Source organism: Poecilia latipinna, unplaced genomic scaffold (assembly GCF_001443285.1).
Source record: "Poecilia latipinna isolate Pla-1442-1.1 unplaced genomic scaffold, P_latipinna-1.0 Scaffold513, whole genome shotgun sequence".
Lineage (NCBI taxonomy): Eukaryota > Metazoa > Chordata > Actinopteri > Cyprinodontiformes > Poeciliidae > Poecilia > Poecilia latipinna.
Window position 1 is genome coordinate 208,635 of NW_015113129.1, and position 20,192 is coordinate 228,826.

Below are 20,192 nucleotides of genomic sequence, written 5' to 3' on the forward strand. Positions count from 1 at the left end.
TTTTTTTTTGTCTTAATCCTATTTTGGTTCAGATGAAAACAAATAGCAGACATCTGCAAGATCAAACAGGAAAAACTCTACTTGAGAACTGAGCTGTGATCCTCAAGGCTGGATTCACTTCCCAGCAGACTTACTTCTCAGAGAGCTAAAATATTGATTTGAATTTGTTTTGATTTATGTAACTGCTACACTGTATGCATGCAAAGACCGACTCTGTCCCATCAATATGAGGATAAAGCTCAGACCAGCCTTCCTCATTGTTTAGATTTACGGTGTACTCATTTTCCATAAACTACCTCTAAGGAAATTATTTCAGTAAATAATAAAAAATTCCCTTTGTAACGGGGATATTTGAGGCCGTAGTAGTTTCTTGACCGCACTCCCTTTTTTATGAAGAACCTTTTTTTGTTGATGCAAAAACCAGTTGGCTACAATTACGTTGATTGGCTCTGACCAGTGGCAGTTCCTGTGGCAGTTCATGCATTTATCAAATGCATGAGAGCTGAAAACTCTTTACTTTTACCTGCATCAGCAAAGGACTTGTAATGATGCACATCATTTTCATAGAAAAAACATCCAGTATGGCTTAGTACGTGCACATGCCAAACAAATACAGCATTGTTTTAATCCTGAACACATGCCCAATGTGTCTGCGTGGGTGTGCGTGTGTAACTAAATGTGCAATGCAACGTTCCAAGAAGTGGAACATTAACAAGTGATCGCAGCACAAAATGGAGGACTCCCAGCTACCGCTAAACTTTGACGCTTGGGAACTTTACGGCTTCTCACGCAGCTACAGTGGAGGAGGAAAGCTGGATGAAACCAAAATGCATTTTCATCCATAATAATTGTTTCTGCTTTGAACTGAATGAATTGACTAATAAACAATATTGAGCTGAACGTGAACGTCACAGATACGATCCAAAACGCTTCACCACACAACTGGTAATCTTACTTTACTAATGTTTTTGTTGGCCAATTATAAATATACGATGTTCATGTTTTAAATGTCCTACTCTAATAATATTAATAAACTAAGTAAAACTGGTTAAAAAAAAAATCTAAATCGAAAATTAAGGACAGTCTGAAAGAGATTTGGCTATTTGCATGATAGCAGATGTGAGGAAACTAATAGCAGGCTTATGAGAGAATACAAAGAGAAAAGTAGAAATAACACACCAGCCGTTATTCACAGGAGAAAACTAAGAGGACACAGTTCTTTATTTCTGTAATATTAATCAATATTTGTTTTTCAGACATATATGTTTGTGTCACCGGTAGCATTTGCTCTGCTGGCCTCCGCATGTCAAGTTTTCATCATTTGGCTACACAAAGGTGAAAGTTTTTATCAGAAGTGTTTTTGCTACTTCAAAATGTTGTTAAACTAGGAAGCGTGACACATTTTCAGCTACAGGCTAAACACTGAAGCCCCCTCAACGCTTATGACTAAAAGGAATAAGCAACAGTACGATGATTGGTGTGTTTATCAACAGTTTGTTAAAAAACAGAATCTAGAAGCAAGAATTATACACTATTCAAACAGAGATTTTTTGAAAATCATATTACGTATTTTATTTACCTTCTGTGATCCATACTGTTTACAGTCTGTGAAAAGGTATAAGTTGTAACAGATAAGACTGTTCTATAAATTACATTTTAAATTTATTGTTTACCTTTAATTTCTTTAAAAAAAAAGAAGTAACTATATCCTGAAAAATTAAAACATGTAAAATTTAGCTTAACCTTGTTGTTTAAAGTATTTGCTAGTTTTTGATGGCATGTTTGACACATATTGCCATATTCAGTCCCCCAGCTGTTGAAAAAGCCCCGAAGCAATGATCTGTTTGACACTCACTCATTACTTTAATTACGCAACAAGTCAAAGAACTTAACAGATTAATGTGATAGTGCAAAACTATGTGAAACTAAAAAAAAATAAATAAATAAAAAAAAAAAAAAACTGAGACTCCCGAAACATTTCCATCTGGAATGTCGCAGCGTGTAAACAGAGAAGATGCTGAAGTGTTGCTACGGTGATGTTGTACGACGACCACATTTGTTCTGTCCGGTTAAAAGCAAACAATACTTATTTATTTGTTGCCTTTTATCATTTTCTCTGCACGGTTCTGATGAGGCACTTCTACGCCTCGCGTTTCCACAAAAGGAACCGGTTGTCACGCAGGACACAGCCCTAAAAAAACGCCGCTTCTGTCTGAGGCTCGGCCAGCAGCTGTACAGGGAGAGAAAGTGAACTTGGGATGTTTGCAAAGTGAAGTTCAGTCAAATTAATCATTCTGTCAGACAATGAGAGCAGAGTACCCCAGGGCTAAAAGGGAGACAAGGCCTTTCAGCAAGAAGAAGAATATGCTGTGCTACTGTATGTGTTCGGGACTTGTTATTCGTTTTCACTAAAGGAGGCGGAGATGGGGACGGCGAGGCTTATGTAGTGGTGTGCTTTCACTTTCTGTACACTGGTGAATAGATCTACCGGGCCGGGAAGCCTTTTCCCATAAGAGGGGATAAATGTATGTACCTGAAGGAGAGGACAATGCAGGAACATCACATTTAGAGCCTTATTCATCAAGTTCATAGGTGGTGTCAGGCCTCTGCCAAACGTTGCGTTTTCAGAGCAGTGTCAACGGAGGAGCCGTTGCGCGCTTCCCGTGTACGTTCACGTCTGGCTTGTGTCCGTTTGGAGCGTGTGTGTCCTCCAGAGAGAACCGCACCAGATCCGGCTGCAGTGTTAACAGAATTTGTCCAACTTTCATTTGACTTAGAACGGTAATCTAAACCTTTACATAAACGTCTGAGATAATTACACACTTTCCGAGGTTCGTGCTAATAACTGGTTTTGTAATTATAAGCTTGTCCCCAGGAGTCAATCATTTCTTGAATGGTTACATATCAGGTTTTTGTCCTAATGAGGTCCTTTTAGTCATGCAGTTCAAACTCGAGCTCATAAGAAGTTCAACATTAAAATCTCCATCTCCGTTGATGTATTACGGAAATAAAATTAGATTTTACAACTCTTTTAATTAAATACTTTTAAACAATGTCCGCAGTTCTCCAAAATTAACAAGGCTCACTAAAGCCTTTTTACTTTATTTCTATCTTGTTAGAAATGATTAAATTGTTCAAAAATAAAAATGCACCACGACACAGATGTCTTTAAATGTAGGCCGTAAAGTGAACCATTAATTGAATTATTCTCTAAATATTTAGTTATGTTTTTAAATGTGGGTTTTTTCACATATAGGTAATAAATAAAATGATAAATAAAATTAAAATTTGTAAGTTATTACCAAATAGACAATGTTTGTCTGAGCCTTTTGGGTACAGCACACCTTTATTGTCATTGTTTTTTATTATCTATTTAGCTTTCATATACTATCTGCAATTTTGTAAGAAAAAAACATGAACTTGGACACATTTGACTTTTTTTTTTTTCCATGCAAATCCTTGATAACAGTCCAACACTTTTAAGCAGCATAACCGCCCCGATGTATTCTACGAAAAGGATTCCTTCATTCTCGTAATGGACCTGAAATCTGCAAAAACTATAGCCAAAGGAGTGCATAAAATATTTTACATTTTACAGATAGTTGCAGGAAAAAAAAAATTAGAAAATCAACAACAAAGCATGTTGCTGATTTCTTTTCCTCTTTCTCTGCCAAAATTACGAGCAGCTTTCAGGGGAGAGTACTTTCTCTGATCTTCATAACTCAAACAACGTTCGTCCTTTTTATAATATGAAGCTATTTGCTCTGGCTTTGATTTGGATGACTATATAAATATGGATGAATATTCTAGTAAACACATAACGCCTCTAAACAAGATTGGAGGAGCCACTTCATGGCCCTTACAGAAATAAGTTTTGACTTGCAGATATTTAGCACCTGGAATTAAATGTGTAAATTTTCCCACTGGGATAAGGATCTTCTAAATGTATTTTCCTTTTTATTAATGGCTGAATTTTATCTTGCCATCATCCATACCATCATGTCCATAACGAGTGGGTCTCGTATCCATCGAAAGATAACGGAGCCGTTGCACGCATTTACACCTAAAGGGAAATTAGAGAGACCAATTAACCTAAGATGCAGATTTTTGGGCTGTGGGAAGAAATGAGTTTCCACAGAGAACCCACTCGATGCAGAATTACCCCAGGGTAAGATTTGAACTTTAAACCTGGTTGAGGCAATGCAGTGTTGGAAACAACTGAACAATCACAGTTGCAATACTTCAATTCATCATTTTTAACTTTTTCATCTTTCTGGTCATTTATGCACCAAATTTAATTTCCCAAAAAATAAACATTAATACTTCCTTTCTCATTCTGCCGGCAACTGATACATCTTCATTTTTGTGACACGCACACAAACCACCACCCATCACTGCAAATGGCAGACATCTTCCTTTCTTTATTCATCATCATTCGCTTCTCTCTCACTTTTTCACATGGCCCATGTACCTTTAAAGCCCTGCTTTTCAGTATGCCTCACACATCGATTTATCTCACTCACACACACCCAGAAAAAAAAAAAGAAAATCTCTAAAATGCACATACACACAAAGTTCTTATCTTTTGCTTCCTTTCATCTATTTTCCCCTTCCCTTCTTCCGTTTCTGTGGTCGGAGGACGGCTGTCTCCACCACCAGCATCATTCAGATCCCTTCTGGATGTGGTTGTGAACACGGTGGGGGCAGTCAGAGTGATATATGGCCGTAATCCCACCGCTGCAGAATGACACGGCTGTCAGTTGCCATGGGAGACTACATGATTTATACTCTGCTGCTGTGCTTATGGTTTGATAAAAGTGATGTTAAGGGCCTGTTCCTGCAGCTGACAGCATCATTATTCGCTAAGCCATACAATAAATGTTGCATTGAAAAAAATATATATATTTTAAATATATTTTCACCATTCTCCACCAGTTTGATATTTTATAATAACTACTCTTAATGTTTGGTAAAGGCTCCGTGTTCTACGTATTTAATTTGAATTATTTGTCATCAAACACTCTTGGTTCCCTTCTGCTGCTGTTTCTGCTGTGTGGCATCGTGGGATGTGTTTCATACGCCGTTGACTTTGATTTTATAAGGTCGTTGGTCAAAGTGGCACAAAGTGTGTGTAATATTTGAAGAATGAGCAGTGCATCAAAATGAAAAAAACATTTATACATGGGTGACTTCTTTGCGCTGACGAGATAGGCGCTATTGATTTCAGCAGGGCAAATATTGTCAAATAAGACCAAATCAATACAGATAATATACAGGGCTGTAAAAGAACACAGCGTAAAGGCAACATGAAATATAAGATAACATTATTTCTGAGTGTTGTGGGGTGTTTTTAGTCTTTGTAATTGTAGTACCCACAATACAGTGAGCACTTTATAATATTTAAATCAGATTTTAAATCTGTGTGTGTATATATATATATATATATATATATATATACACATCCTGATCTATTTACTAAAGCTAAAGGGGGACTATGATCCAAAATTCACGTTTTGGCCCATTTTTGCACTTGATTGATTTGAGTCTGTACTGCTTCTGGAAAACCATCCAGCCATTTTCTGGCAATGGGTTAATGGTTTTTGTTGTCTGGAAAATGAGCCATTTCAAAAGTCGACTTATGATGACTTGACAATCAGTTGGTCAGTTGGTTTTATGACTGTGCGCTGTACAATGGCTGTATTTCATGTACATGTATTTTCTTGTCGGAAACTGTTGCTGCATCCTTGATTACTGTGCAGAACTTTGTTTAGTCTACAGACCTGTCCTAACTTATTTAAAAGGAAGCATAGTAGCTCTTTTTGTAAAAGTATGTCTTTGTATTATAATTAAATTTTGTCGACAATGACCTAAAAATGACATATTTTTTGTACTGTTCCGGATCATGTAAAAATTTTAATTTGAAACGACGCATCAAAAATGTCTGCAGCTCGCCCTTTGAAACACACATAGCTTGCAGGAGAATATATCTCTGCTTTTGCTCGTTTTGCTTTGTTTTTGGTCTTTACAATCTCATCAGAGAGTTATGTGCAGCAGCTTCTTGCGCTGCCAACTCCTCCACATGATTATGGATCATTAATTTTTGCCGTCTGCTGTTTTATTCAGACCGGGTAATGCAATGTCAGTTTTAAACTTTTTAGACTTTTCTCTTAGAGGGGACGCTACAAAAACAATAACACAAAAGATTAAAAAAAACAATGAATTGAAAGCCAAAACCCAAATGGGATTTAATGAAGCTCCTCCGGTGAAGTAAGAAGAAAATTTAAAAGCCGGATTATTTGTGGAATGATAAAGGCAAGAAATGCCTCACACACTGCTGCGCTATTTTTACACTACAAACATGTGGCTTTCTAGAAAAACTTAGAGCTTTCAAGCAAGAGAACCATGGTAACACAGAGCTGTAGCTCACGGGTGAGAATCTGTTGACAAAAAACGATTAGGTAAGCACAGATTTTACAGAAGATTGGCAAGAAGAAAGTCACTGTTGAAAGAAAGTTATGAGAAGTCCATTTTGCATATTACCACAAGCCACAGGGACAAATGTGGCAGAAAGTATGGGATCAAGTGAAGACGAAGTTGAAAAAACTTGAACTACATGCAAAGCACTGCAACAAGGAATCTGGTCAGTCATTAAGGAAATGGAAAGGAGGTTTTAAATAATTTGAAAGCTTTACATTAAATAAAATCCCAATAAAATTGAATTTGATGGCTCTAACTTGACAAAATTGGGAAAAAAGCTCAAAGGGTACAACTGCTTTTGCTTTTGCAGTTTATGCGAGTGTCATTTAAATGCATTTATACACTTTCATTTACATCTAACATTATAACATTACGTCTAATTAGCCATCTGCATTTTTATTTCTCAATAGATTTTACTATAATCTTATAATTTTTTGATTCTCGAGTTAAACTTCTGATGGCATTTCCCTTTGATCCAACTCTTAAGTTATCGCGTGTTTATGTCTCATGCCATCTTGTAAAGTAAACATGAAATGTGGGTCCAACCTTTGATCTAACGCTGAAGTCTGCAACCTCCACCACCACTACTACCAAGCAGAAAATAAAACATTAATCCTGAGCTGGAGGTTTGGAGATTTTTTTTTTTTTTTTTTTTCTTCTTCCTCCGGCTGAATTTACTCATGGGGAAGAACACCACCTTAAAACCTGCAACAGTATAGCTCTGAGGGAACTGTATCCATGTTAATGTTTGTTTGTTTGTTGCTTTTTTTTTTCTTTAATCCTACAGGTATGGTGAACTACAGTGAGGTGTCTGGCTATCCCCTTGTCCAGCATTGGAGTCTGCGCTCTGTGTTGTACCATGTCAAACTCAACCAGTGGGTCCTGTCTCAAGGTAGATCACTCAGTTTGGGTAGCACTAAGCTCATGTCACACTGTTTGTTGTTATGCCGTGTAGGTGAGCATTCTCAGATTGACAAAATAACATTTTATCTAACATTAAGTTCTGTTTCATCCATAAATTATGCATCTGCAATGCTCTGTTTACAATTTACGAGTGTCTTCAGTTGGTTAAACAGTTGCATGCTATATAGTTATGTATAATTATATAGCATGCATTTGGCATGCCGAGGTGAGGAACTCTCTGTTGGAATAGACGGATCATTTGGACATTGCAGCATGCTATTAAGTAGCATGTGCCATTTCGATAGTATTGATTTAAATTAAAATCTTGCCATTGATTTCAGCTGGAGATCAAATTGCATAGTGTTGTTTATTCATAGCATCTAAATATCGTAATACATTTAAAGGCAGAATGAGATGGAGGAAATAACATAGCTGTTACTGTATTTTTATGCTAAAGGAAAATGTTCTTCAGTTTGCACAAAGACAAACACAGTCATATATTATCGAACACATCATAATTAAAAAGCCATGTCGAGGTTAGCCTCTTAACACAAAAGCTTGGCTCTTGTATTTTTCATTTTGATGACGGACCTCGTACACCACTTTCTTTTGATCATACATGGCATCTTCTGGCTGTTTTCAAAAAAGATTCCTTCACAGCTAAATGTGAAAAAAAAAAGTGCACATAAACTCTTGAGATCTAAATGTACATTTCCTGTTCTGAGCAACGTAATCATAATACACAGCGATAAAATACGTGGTCACAGTTTACAAGGCAAATGCTTCACATTTAAACATTTCTTAGCCTTGCAAATGTTCAATGTAGCTGTGAAATCACTCATCACAGTTATTGTGGAAACAGGCTGCGGGTAAATGTATGTTAAAAAAAAAAAAATTCTGTATGCGTCAGTGTAAAAGAAAACCACAATATGCTCATGGAGCACATTCAAACAAGAGGGACATGAAGCTGCAAGCACATCATCTGTTTACTCTTTACTCAGCTCCTTACCTGACTGTAATAAGTCTTAATACCTTTTAATATCTGACTTGTCTAAAGGCAAAAGAGTAATGTGTCTAACCAAAATGAAAATTAAACTACATAAACATGTTCTTTCTCTGAGGAAGCCTGCTCTGAATAGCAAAGATTCACATAAAAAAAAAAAAGAGGTGCTTTTTATGATGCGCTGAACCCGGGGCTTGGTAATGGGGTGCTAAAGTTTAAAAGTAAGGTTATTGCCTCGCAAGAAAAGCAAATAGAAACACACACCAGGCTGTGCCTGGGGAAATGGGTGCTTCAAACGGCTTTATACACTGTATAATAGAGGGGAGCTGTGGAAGTGTCAGAGTGGGATGAGTGATGATTAAAGTGGGATGGGACTTGCCATCTCCCGTGTCAAAAATAAATTCATCCTTAAAGACTTTTTTTTTTCCCAGATCAGTTGTCATTACTGGCATTAAAGCGATTTCCCACTGAACACTGAAGTTTATCTTCTTTATTCAAGTTTCCCTCTGCACTTCCCTGCTGCTTTGATATGCAGCGTGTCTCTCTATAAAGGAAAAGCACAAACAATCAGTGTGGCTTTGCTCCGGATTTACGTTTGTGTAGGTTCAGCCGTTTCCTTAAATGAACTCTTCTTTTAAATAAACGCAGTATAGTCATCGGTGTTTTCATGTTTCATGTCAAAAGCCTCCTTCACGAAACAGAAGATGTGCTCTCAGTGGCCGTTCATTCATTAAAAACAAGTCAACCTGGTGATATCCTGCATCTATGAGAGCTTTTAAAAATCCACCTGGCATCAGAGAACCAAAGATTTGTAGTAGTCGATGCATTTCAGTTAATCACATCATAAATCACAGCTCACAGAGTATCACACCTCCTTAAGTTTCTATTTTAAATCCTAAACTATACTGAGCTGATTTGTTGTTTCTTGGAGCGATGCTCGTCCAGCGAGCTCTTAGAAGTGGAGAGCGTGTACGTCAAATATTCGTCTCAGATGGGAGTTGACACGGTGCTGAGGCTGCCTCGCTCATTAGAGACGTAGCAGCATTAACGGTGTAACACCACCCTACCACAACCACACTCTGAAGGCAGAAATGTAGTGAGAAAATTCAAGGAGGGGCTCAGTGACTTGGCAGTTAACTGTCTTTTGTTGTTTTTTCTTTTTCTTTTTTGTGGATCTTTCCACAAAACTACAGAAAATCACTACACAGATTCTTCAAACGGTAGTAACTATTAGGAACGCAGTTAATTTCATGGTATTTGTAAAAAAAAAAAAAAGTACAACTATAAAAACGTTAGTGTTCTTGTAGGAGAAAGTCTATGTAAATAAAACTAGAAAAAAACAATCTAAAGTTGGTAAGAAAATGAAAAATACTATATAGTATTGCATGTGAAAGTGGAAACAGATTGTTGACTTGAATGACGTGTCGTTATAAATTGTACGTTCATTATCATTCTCTTGTTTTTTCACTGCATCTGATCACCTGCTGTGTATTTTAAAGCTTTTCCTCTGTAAGCATCATGTCAGTAAAGATGGTCACCATGACTGGGATTTAGTAAAGTAATTTCGTAAGCTCTTTTAGCAGCTGAAATGTCAGGGATGACAGTTTCCTTACACGTCTCTTACTGCTAAACTTGTCTCATGAGGACAAAAATTATGACTTTTGTGAGTGGTTCTCTAAGGGTGAAGCGATATCTTCTGAAATATTGCATTCAGACTGGCTGTAAATGTCTTCCAATAATCCTAATTTTTCCACGAGTTTAATGCATTTTTTCTGAAATCCCTCATAAATAGTTTCTCACCTGATGAGTGCAGCCACTCCTCTATAAATACAGCCATGACACCTCTAATGCATTTCCAGTGGTGTTGCTCTGGTTTGAAAGTGTCTGTGATGTCTGGCTGAGGACACACTTCCTATTTTCTCCTCCCTCAGAAGCGACTCAAAAGCCTCCATCCTTTCTTCCTCTTTTAAGTCCCATTTCCCACTTTAGCTCATCATATTTCAACAGGCACTGGAGGGGCGAGCCTACTGATTTTTACATCTGATAGCAAAGCCCCCATCTCTCATCCTCACTATGCTCTCTGTCTCTCACTTCAGCAGCCTCCTAATTTAATTTCGGAGGAGAAGTTAGAGCGAGTGAAGCGTGAGCTGTGAGATATTAATACTGCTTCCCCTGAAAATCAGAATGATAAACTGCTATTGCAGTTTTGCTTTCCAATATTTGCTGAGCAAGAATTTCGCCGAGCATATGGACGTTCTGTTACAGTCTGATCAATGTAGCATTTGAAACGTGTTTCCACAAGCCCTTTATGTCCTTGTCCCTCCCCCCTCGTTGAGTTCACTCGTCTCTAATCAGATAACAGCACGCTCTTAGCTTGTGAAAACACACATTTCTCGATTAGTTATTTTTTTCAATTAATTCATATACATTCCAGCTAAATCAATCAGTTCTTTACCCTACTTTTGCTCTCATTTTCAAACTCTCTAAAACATTTTTTTACTCATTTTGTTTCTACAGTAAAATCTAGGTCCAATATTGGGCAATATGTCTGGTAGCTGAACCTGTTTTTTTTTTTGTTTTGTTTTGTTTTGCTTTGTTTTTTTCTCAACCCTGGACCTGAGGGTACGTTTCCCTGCATCCCATCCAAAGCAGATGATTTCTTGCTTCAGCCCACCTGATTTCTATTGACGGCAGATTAACAGGCTTTTCCAGAACTGTAGCAAAGTATGTCAAAGGAGTCAAACATCCAAAGCATGCAGCCCTGCAAAACATGCAGGGCACTCTTCCTAACCCTGGTGCCCCAGAGTTAGGAGACACTGAGCTGCACCATTGTCCAGTTTGGTTGGGGGAGATTAGAAAGGTTAGGTCACTGTAAGGTCAGGATTACTGACCTCAAACCGTCGTCATGGTTTCAACCTGACATGATTAAGCGAGTCAAAGAAGAAGAACCTCTTACAACATGTGATATCCTGTTTTCAGCGGGCAGGGATAAAGCGACGCAAACCAACTGGCGTTTAGGAATGACTATGATGAAGATTGTTATGGTGTTCAGTTCTTGTTTGTGGAAAAAGTGGTTTGGGATTTTATAGGAAGAAGTCAGAATGTAGTTTCTAGCCCTGATGCATGTATAGGTAGATTCTTGTGGTATGAAAAGCAAGACTGTTTTACGCTAGGGTAATTTTTGAAACATATTGGGAGAAAAACAAGAATAAGATTTAGATGTTTTCATTTGAAGTGGCAAAAACATGAAATATTTCTACTATTTCTGAAGTAATGTTAAAATTAGAATGTTTTGTTGACCCTTTATATTCCATATTGTTCTGAACTTATGCAGAGTTAGTGCTTACTGTCTCTACTGCTCAGAATGTCATCCTTATTTTGCCATTCTGTTCTCTGGAGAGCAACACGGAGCGTATAAGAGGCTTAAGTTTGCTGTTTAATTAGTCGGGCTATCTGCTTGGGTAGAGCTTAACATATGTGCTGCTTGTAGTTTGCCAGTTGCTGTTAGCTTTATAAGATTGATCTGAGGTGCAACTTTAAATTTCACCCCAGAAATATTCAAAATCTTTCCTTTAAGCAGGAATAAACCGCCTGAAGCCTTTTATTCAGTTGTCCAGCAGAGTGCAGTCACTGGTGGGGGAGTGGAAACATTGTGTGATTCACAACCAAAATAATCTTCTAACTCTCTGGCTCTTTTGTATCCATATCAGTAAAAGCATTTATGTAAACCAGAGAAATGGTACCACAGACAATTTTAGCAGTTAAAAAGATGTTACTTTTTAAAGCACTTGTACATATTGATATGACAAACTAGTCGATGCTTATCAACCACATCCATATTCATAATGGAACTCAAATATTTTGATAACTTTTAGCACCTGATACAGACGTGCAAGTTGATGAGTCGGTATCTCATTCGAATATATAAGTATATTTTACCAAACAGGGCTCTTCTGTGTTAGAAAATATCAGTTTCTTTTAATGTCATATTTTTTGTTAGTTTTCTGACCCACATGCAAGGCACTCCCAGGAGACCAGAGACATTTTTAAAAGATGTATTGATACAATAGATATGGAGCAATGAAGGCGTTTAAAGCTTGGAACTGCTGAGCGATGAGGACTGGAGCCAGTGAAGAGGAGAGAAGTGCGTTGGAGGGCGGACAGGTGGAGGAAGGTGATGAGGAAGAGGAAATGAAGATCCTGAGTTTTATACGGTTGAAGAATAAACACTTGTACTTTTAGAGGCCTTCACATCAACTTTCATACTTGCACTATAAATGGCCTTCAAAGCCCAGATGAAATGGTTTGCTATGATAATAATAATGATAAAAATCTGAAATGTATGAATATTGTCATCTAATTTTATTAAAGTTTTTTTTAACTAAGTTTTAAAAAAAAAAAAAAAAAAGTTCTTTTTATTTTCCTTCAAAAACGGTTTTTGGAATCAACATATTCAACATCCATCTGTAAGCTATATCTAATTTTATAAGAACAAACTAAAGTATCTGCCTCTATATTCTAACATTTTTCATAGAAAACAAAATTACTTTTATGCTTTACCTTGAAAAGTTTTGAGCTAAAATGGCTTTTAGTCATTTGGAAATCTAATTCAGATGAAACTAAACTAAATTTGAGAAACTGAAGCTGCTGATTATGAACTTGCCAAATGTTTTAACTTAAGACGTACAATTAAAGTTGTTTTTTTTCAGCTGCTCAGCATTTATTGTGGATGTTGTGTGTTCAGTTTGTGTTATTCTTTCAAACAAAACATATTAGATTTTAAATTACAGTTTGCAAAGTTTTTATATCTGAACCCTCAGTCTTCATAAGGGTCATTAAAAGTAAATCCTACACCTGTCCTAAAATAGACTATGGGCTATTTATGGCCATTAGCTATTAGCTGTAGCCCAGGAGAGAACTAATACAAAAGAATGATGCGACTCAAGTGAAAAACAAATCTTGCCACAAATTAAAGTTCCAGTATCCTGTTAAAAACTTGCTTATATATTCTGTGTGAGATTAAATGGAATATATATATATAAAATAGATTTTTATTTTTTTTTTTAGAACACAGAGTGCTTCTGAAACGGCTCCGGCTTTGAACAGATTTAAATGTATGACATTTTACTTATTTTTCCATCTTCTTCTAAATGTGAACCCAAGCTTGCCCATATCCGTGAGTGGACAGTGCGGATAATCCTCACTCTGTGGTTGAAAGAGTTCATGAATAGTAAGCAGATGACTCAGATGTCCACTTAAATCCATGTAAGACGCTTGGTGTCAAACACCTGACATCAGCTTCCACATCACCGCTCTGATAATAAATACCTCTTTGCAGTTGCTGAACTGAGACAAACTGGATTAAATGGGAAAATTCAGCTCTCCTCTAATGACATCAAAAGAATACATTAAAACGTACTTGATATAAAAAAAAAAAAAAAATGGGGTGTTCCGTTTTTCCTTTGTGTGTTAAATAAGTGTTTTATTGGTGTTGGATGTTGTCAGTTGTTATGACGAGGAAACTGTGGTTTTGAGTTGTTCTTCAATGTTCTTCAATCTGTGTTATGTTCCCTTTGCTCTGGTACACTGCACTAAATTAATAATGCCCACATCTCCAGGTTTCATTTAGTTAAAATTGTTCTACAGCAGCAACGCAGCTAGGGTTAGTATGTAAAAGAATAGTCTTTTTGCCCTCCAGCGTTGTGCGCATGTGCAAAATTTCCAGCTGTAAACAATAACATGCAAGATGTCCATACCGACATATCCTGGCAAGGTCATGGTGTCCATCTCCATCGGTCATTGGGCGACAGGCAGGGCAGACCCTGGACAGGTCGCTGGTCCATCGCATTGCATAGAAAATAAAAATAAAAAAATAAAAAACATTAAAAAGATATAAAACACAAGTACCGGTAGGTAAAAACACAACATATATCCAGCAAATGAAATGGATGCAGTAAAGTACATAGAGTATTTGGACAGCTTTTGGCACCAGACTGCGGAGCAGTTTGCTTCCGCTTTTCATGCTGCACTACGATCTGATGACGGCATGAAAAGTTAAACCGAATGTCAAAGGTTATATCTGACAATGTTCAGTGCCCTGGTCCTGCTGTGGCTCTGAAACAAATCCTGGACAGAGTGCAGAGAAAAGCCAGTGACCTCCTTAGGTTCCCTCACTGTCCACTGCAGGGCTCCGCTGTTTGTCATTTTGCATATCACAGTCTGAGCTGATAGATGGGTGTGTTGGTTTAAGTGCAGTCTTTGATAGATCTGTTTCATGGGCTTAGTGGTGTTCTTCAAGTATCATCGGCGATTAGTTCCTCGATGACCTAAATGCCGATGTCATAGCTCTGTTAGCTTTATCATAGTAAGTCAGAATGATGTAAATACTGTTAATTTAGCTGCAATATATTTTCTCAATCAGGACAGGTGACTTTTTTGGCTTTCTACTCGACTGTTTAGCCCCAAAGCCCTGAGGCTTTTGCATATAACCTTGGTGGAAATTCTGGCACAGATATTTGGCGAGATAGTTGCCAACTATCTGTGGCAAGATGTTTTATTTCATATTTTTGTGTTTTACTGTATCCTATTAAAGTTAAATAATTATTTAGCCTGTAATATCTACCATTATTAAAAAAGAAGGTTTAGAAATTCTAATCAGTATTTCAAAATACAAAATCTGACCTGGTTCTACATTTCCAATAACTACAAACCAACTATAAATGTGACTATATTAACCACTGCTGAACATCTGCTTTCCATCCTTCCAGCTTTCAGCTCTGCCATCCATTCTCTAGACGGGGCGACGCAGCGGAGCGACTTTGTCTCCATCCTGAGGGAGTTTGGGAACCACTACGTGCAGGAGGCCGTTTATGGCTTCCAGGAGTCCTGCACCATCTGGTACCCCAACAAACAAGTCCAGAGACAGCTGTGGCTGGAGTACCAGGACATCAGCAAAGGTAGGACAATGAAGTTTGTGTTGGTATTTGATTTAAAAAGAATAGAAGACCTAGTGCGGAGCTTCTGTTTTGTGATTAAAAGAGGAGTTGATCATGTATGTTGCATGATATTTTCATCTGAAAATATCCGAAACTATCCTACACCTACTGAAAACTCTTGGCTCCTTTGGGTAACTGAGGTTTTCGCTCCCATATTACCTCTAGAACTCTTTTCAATATTCACCGTATGTGTGACTGAACAACTTTTCTGAATGACATAAAACTTTTACTACCAAACAGTGTATTTAAGTTTTTTTATACATCAACTATTTTAGATTAAAAAGACAAACCAAACAAAAAAAAACCCTCTTGTCTTGATCACTCTTCGTAGCCAAGCAAACAACTTATCTTTAATCATCAGAGTCCACATTTCTTGTCTACTGTAATGCTTGAAGTTCTGTTAGCTGCGTCTCGTTTAACGTAACGATTTATCTACGTTCAGTAGGCGACAGCTCCAAGCCTGTCAGCACTTCTTTTATCTGACATGATCAAAACATGTTTTTGTGGCGTGCTGTCTACTCTAGATACAGTTTGCGGCACACAACAGCCATGCCACAACGTGGTCACTTATCAGTGTTGCTTTGAGGTAAATTCTGCATTATTACAACTGAAGAAGCCAAACTAAAGGGCGCTAAAGGGTTTGAAGTTTTCCCCAATCAAGCAATCAAAGAATCGATGTCTTAGCTTTCCTTGTACTGTGAGGACATGTCAGCCATTTCAGTTGAACAATAAGGTTGAACATACAATACTGACAACTAAACCTCATAAAATCTTACTGTAAGTAATTATTTTTTTCCGGGGAAAAAAAAAATTGTCAAAAGAAGGAGACGTAATCTCTGCCAACAAGCTGTCTGTTCTACACAAACAGAGACACTTTACCTTTGACTTCAGGAATTAATATTCTTCTAAACAGATTAGCACCATTAATGATGGGATTAATGATTGGACATAGGATTAAAAATAATCATGTTCAATTCTCCTTTTGACATAGACAACACTATCGCCTAAGGGAGGCTCAATTCACCAGGCTAAACAATTACTGGCATCAAAGTGTGAATTCAGAACTGGAAATAACAAATGTAGCCTTTCAGAAGGTCATTTGCAGCATTAATAATGTGCCTGCCTGTCTTACGTTTATGACATTATGCAGCGCTTAGACAGAAGTTGAAGCGTTGTTGAAACATTCTTTGTAAATCCCTCTGTAGCACGAACGAAACTGTGACACACAAAGGTGCTGAAGTCGCTACCCAAACAGAGGAACGGCCACAGTTTCCTTCAAAATAAAAGGAGCATATTCAAATCTGGGTTTTGTATAGAATGCACTTGTCTAGGACATTTGAATTGTGACGTGTGGGTGGAGGAGAAAACACAAGCTGAAAAACATGCACTCCTTGGTTTCTAGCAATTTATTTACAGGACTGTTTTCTTTAGAGAATCAATGCCTTTCGAATTGAGGTAGGTTAAAAGTAGATGCTCTCGCCCTGCTAACTGAAACAGGTTTTAAAAAAGGAATAAACAAAAAAAAAATGTTTTTAATCTTTTGTATTTAGTTGGTCAAATGTTAAAAGAACATGAAAAACATCGGATTTTGTCCGTGCGATACTGCGCGTCTGCTCGTCTAAGATTTTTGGCAGAAATCTATCAAGAATCCCCCTCTGTCCTGTCAAATGGTAGCATAGCGATTACGCTGAGCTGTGAAGATGCGGAGTGGCTTAATCAAAGTGGATAAATGTTTCAGCTTGGCTCAGAACCGTCTGTTTTGAGGAAAACAAAATTGATTCCATTGGCAAAAACTTGAAATCAGAGTCATCTTTCTTAATCTCTTCTCGGCATCTTGGAAATATCTTGCCCTTTTGCAGGGAGTAATGAGCTCACAGGAGAGTTTGATGATCCATGTCCCCAGCCTTTGCTCCAAATACAAGATGTGCCTGACTGCGGCTTCTTGCCTCCATATTCAGGAGGAAGCCAGGCTGATCTTCATCTGATTCTTTTCTGATTGGGTCACCGACGTGACCCGTCCCTTTTTGGAGTGGGCCCTGCGTGTCGATTTTTGTGTTTCAACATAACGAGAAAAAGAGGATTTCCCAACTTTGAACCATGCATGTGTTTGACCTGAGGTTGTCAACCTCAATTTAATCATTTTAAATTCATGGTTTAAAGTGACGTTTGCGAGAATCATTATTGGTTGGTGAGGGGCCAAAAAACAAACAAAAAAAAAAAATAAATAAAAAAAAATAAACTGTATTCTGTAAATTTAAATAAAGATTTTAATCTGTTGTTTCCTAATGAGTCAGAAAATCACACACTAAAATTCCTGTAGAAGTCATGTTTGTGTAGACACAGCCATAGCTCATTAACCACGGTCAGGCAGTGTGTGTGTGTGTGTGCGTGTGTGTGTGTGTGCACGCGCGTGTGTGTGTGTGTGCGATTGCGTGCGCATGTGTGTGTGTGTGTGTGTGTGTCCTCGTCTACTTTTGGTCATGATGCCTTGTCCTGGTGATTAATAGCACTTTGTTCTTTGCTCTGGGGTTTGATGTAAGTTTCCTATTGTCAGACACATGACCTCAATTACCACGCCAGAGATCAGACAGGAATAGCATGAAAGCCGCTGCTGCTCCCTACATGTTTTGACAATTTATTACATTGAGAAACTGCACATGATGTGAAAGTTGTTTCTGTCGCAGGCAGCTCCTGTTTGGAGGTCCGGTTATTGTAATCTGATGGGAAAGCTCTCTGGTTCTTTCGGAGACCACGATGTTCCCATCAAAACCCGGCCTCGTCTTCTGACGACCCGGAGTTACAGTTCCGGGTTGTTGTTCTGATTGTCTTATACACCATTTAATGTCAGGCAGCATGATCAACAAAACAGGAAAACATAATGTATTTTAAAAAAATAAATTAAACTATTTTCTTCATTCCTGTGCTACAGAACAAGAACCTGAAATAATGTAAATGATTGCTGTGTTTCACTAAAGTTAGTAAGTAGTTTAACTTACAGCTTTATTAAAAATAAGTTTTGGGACTTTTTAAATGATTGAATTATGGTAGTTGTGGCTTTACGTGCTGCAGTCCAAATCATTGATATTTTAGGCTTCTGCTTGAGTGACGTGTTTGGATTTGAGCTCCTAATGCCGTAGGCCGATTCCCGTTTCAGCAGTTGAGACTCTGCAGCGGGATATTCATTTCATTCACCTCTGTTCACCTCCAGCCACAGGTGCTGATCACAGAACTCGCCTGCTACGAATGTCAATCCAGAGCAACTTACGAAACGGAGCAGCCAACATTGTTTCCCAGGCTCCCAAAAGTTTCCTGTCAGATCTGGTCTAATTATAACTTCCGATCCCAAATACACACGTGCCTGACAGAAAGTGCAAATTCTGCTAGCTCTATTGCAGCAGAGGGCACAGATAGGATAGGAGAGACAACAGAACAGCCGCTGTAGGTGACAGTGGATGGGAGCGCGGACCAGAGGTAGGCTGTACCTGCGGTTTGAGGGATGCTCCTCAGGTGACAGACCTGATACTGTTTGTTTATATCAACGTGATGGAGCCGCTGCCTGATCCAGAGCGGAGGGACGGATTGAGGCTGCATGTTTTCCTCTTTCTGCCTGCAGCTCACGGAGCGTTTTATACTTTACTAGAGCTGTTCAATGAACTTAAAGTCAGAAGTCGTGGCAACAGCCGAACCATTTTGTGTTTGGGAGGGGAGCGCTGTTCCCCACTACGTCAAGCACAATTACGTAGACAAAGTTTTACGTCTGTTAAATATGTGGATTTCTGTTTTGTTTTGTTTTTTTTTCTTTAGAAACAGGGCTTAAAAAAAAATACTCAGCTATGGGCCACTGTAGACATGGAACAACTGATGTACATATACAGATGTACAACTTCTACGTATTTCTTTTCTCTTCCAAAGTATAAATATTTAATTTAATGTTTAACTGCTGTGAGTATGTGAAATAAAAGTCAGATTTTTGCCTTTTTTAATTGCGTCTTCCTACACTATTGAAAATAAAGGCAAATAAGCAACAGGGTGATAAAAGACATAGTACTTAAAGTTTTGAAAGGGTAATTTTCTCACTTGTAAAATAGAGAAAAGTCATTAAGGGCTGTGTGGGTAGATAAACGTCTACCAAGAAATGTCTCCAGACTTCTCAAAAATACCACTTAATAGCGCAGCTCAGTTTTCCAAACTCTTTGGATGTGAATACGATTAGCCTAATTTACTTTGGCTCTTCTCACGCTTACCGAGTGGCTTGTCGTTGAACATTTGCGGGGACCACGCTCGCCTCAGAGCAGCTCCAAATGCTTTGGAGATATGTCAGAACTCTCCAGGCGGAGTTAAAACTGGAACATTACTCGCGAGCAGAAAGCGACATTATAAAGCTCGCCTAATTGTTAAATGTCAGAGAAAAGAAAAGAAAACAACGCTGATACGCATTGTTCAACAAGCAAAAAAAAAGTTTGAAGGAAACAGAGCAGTCAGCAATGCCTCTCGGAGTCGAAGCTCCCAGTTTTGTTGTTGTGCTCTGCTACTTATATTAACTAAATCAGCATGGCCTCCTTCCGCCCCCTCAGTGCCCTTCCCCGCTGAGCCAGGTGTCAGCTCTTAACCAACCTCCTGTACAGCTTTGCATGCCGGTGTGCGGCGTAACAATCATCCTGCCAGAAGCCAGGTAAAAATAGACGCCTTATTTATTCTATTAGGGCCTGTCACTTTAATGCTAAGCACTCAACAAAGTTTCGCTTCAGGAAAAGGGAGAGCAGCACAGAAAAGAAGGGGAACGTGTTGAAGATGAGCTGAAAAAGACGTGGCAG

At 38.2% G+C, this 20,192-nt stretch overlaps 1 protein-coding gene across 5 annotated transcripts in view; it reads left to right on the forward strand.

Annotated features, from left to right (window-relative positions):
- Positions 1-15,667, forward strand: part of LOC106952426 (astrotactin-1) — a 223,679-nt gene extending 208,012 nt beyond the window's left edge. For all 5 annotated transcript variants that reach the window (XM_015040520.1, XM_015040524.1, XM_015040523.1 and 2 more), the window contains 2 exons: positions 7,265-7,369; positions 15,151-15,667. In XM_015040520.1, the coding sequence (XP_014896006.1) occupies positions 7,265-7,369; positions 15,151-15,590 (545 nt within the window). In that variant the 3' untranslated portion in view covers positions 15,591-15,667. The remainder of the gene's footprint in view (positions 1-7,264; positions 7,370-15,150) is intronic.
- The last annotated feature ends 4,525 nt before the right edge of the window (positions 15,668-20,192 follow it).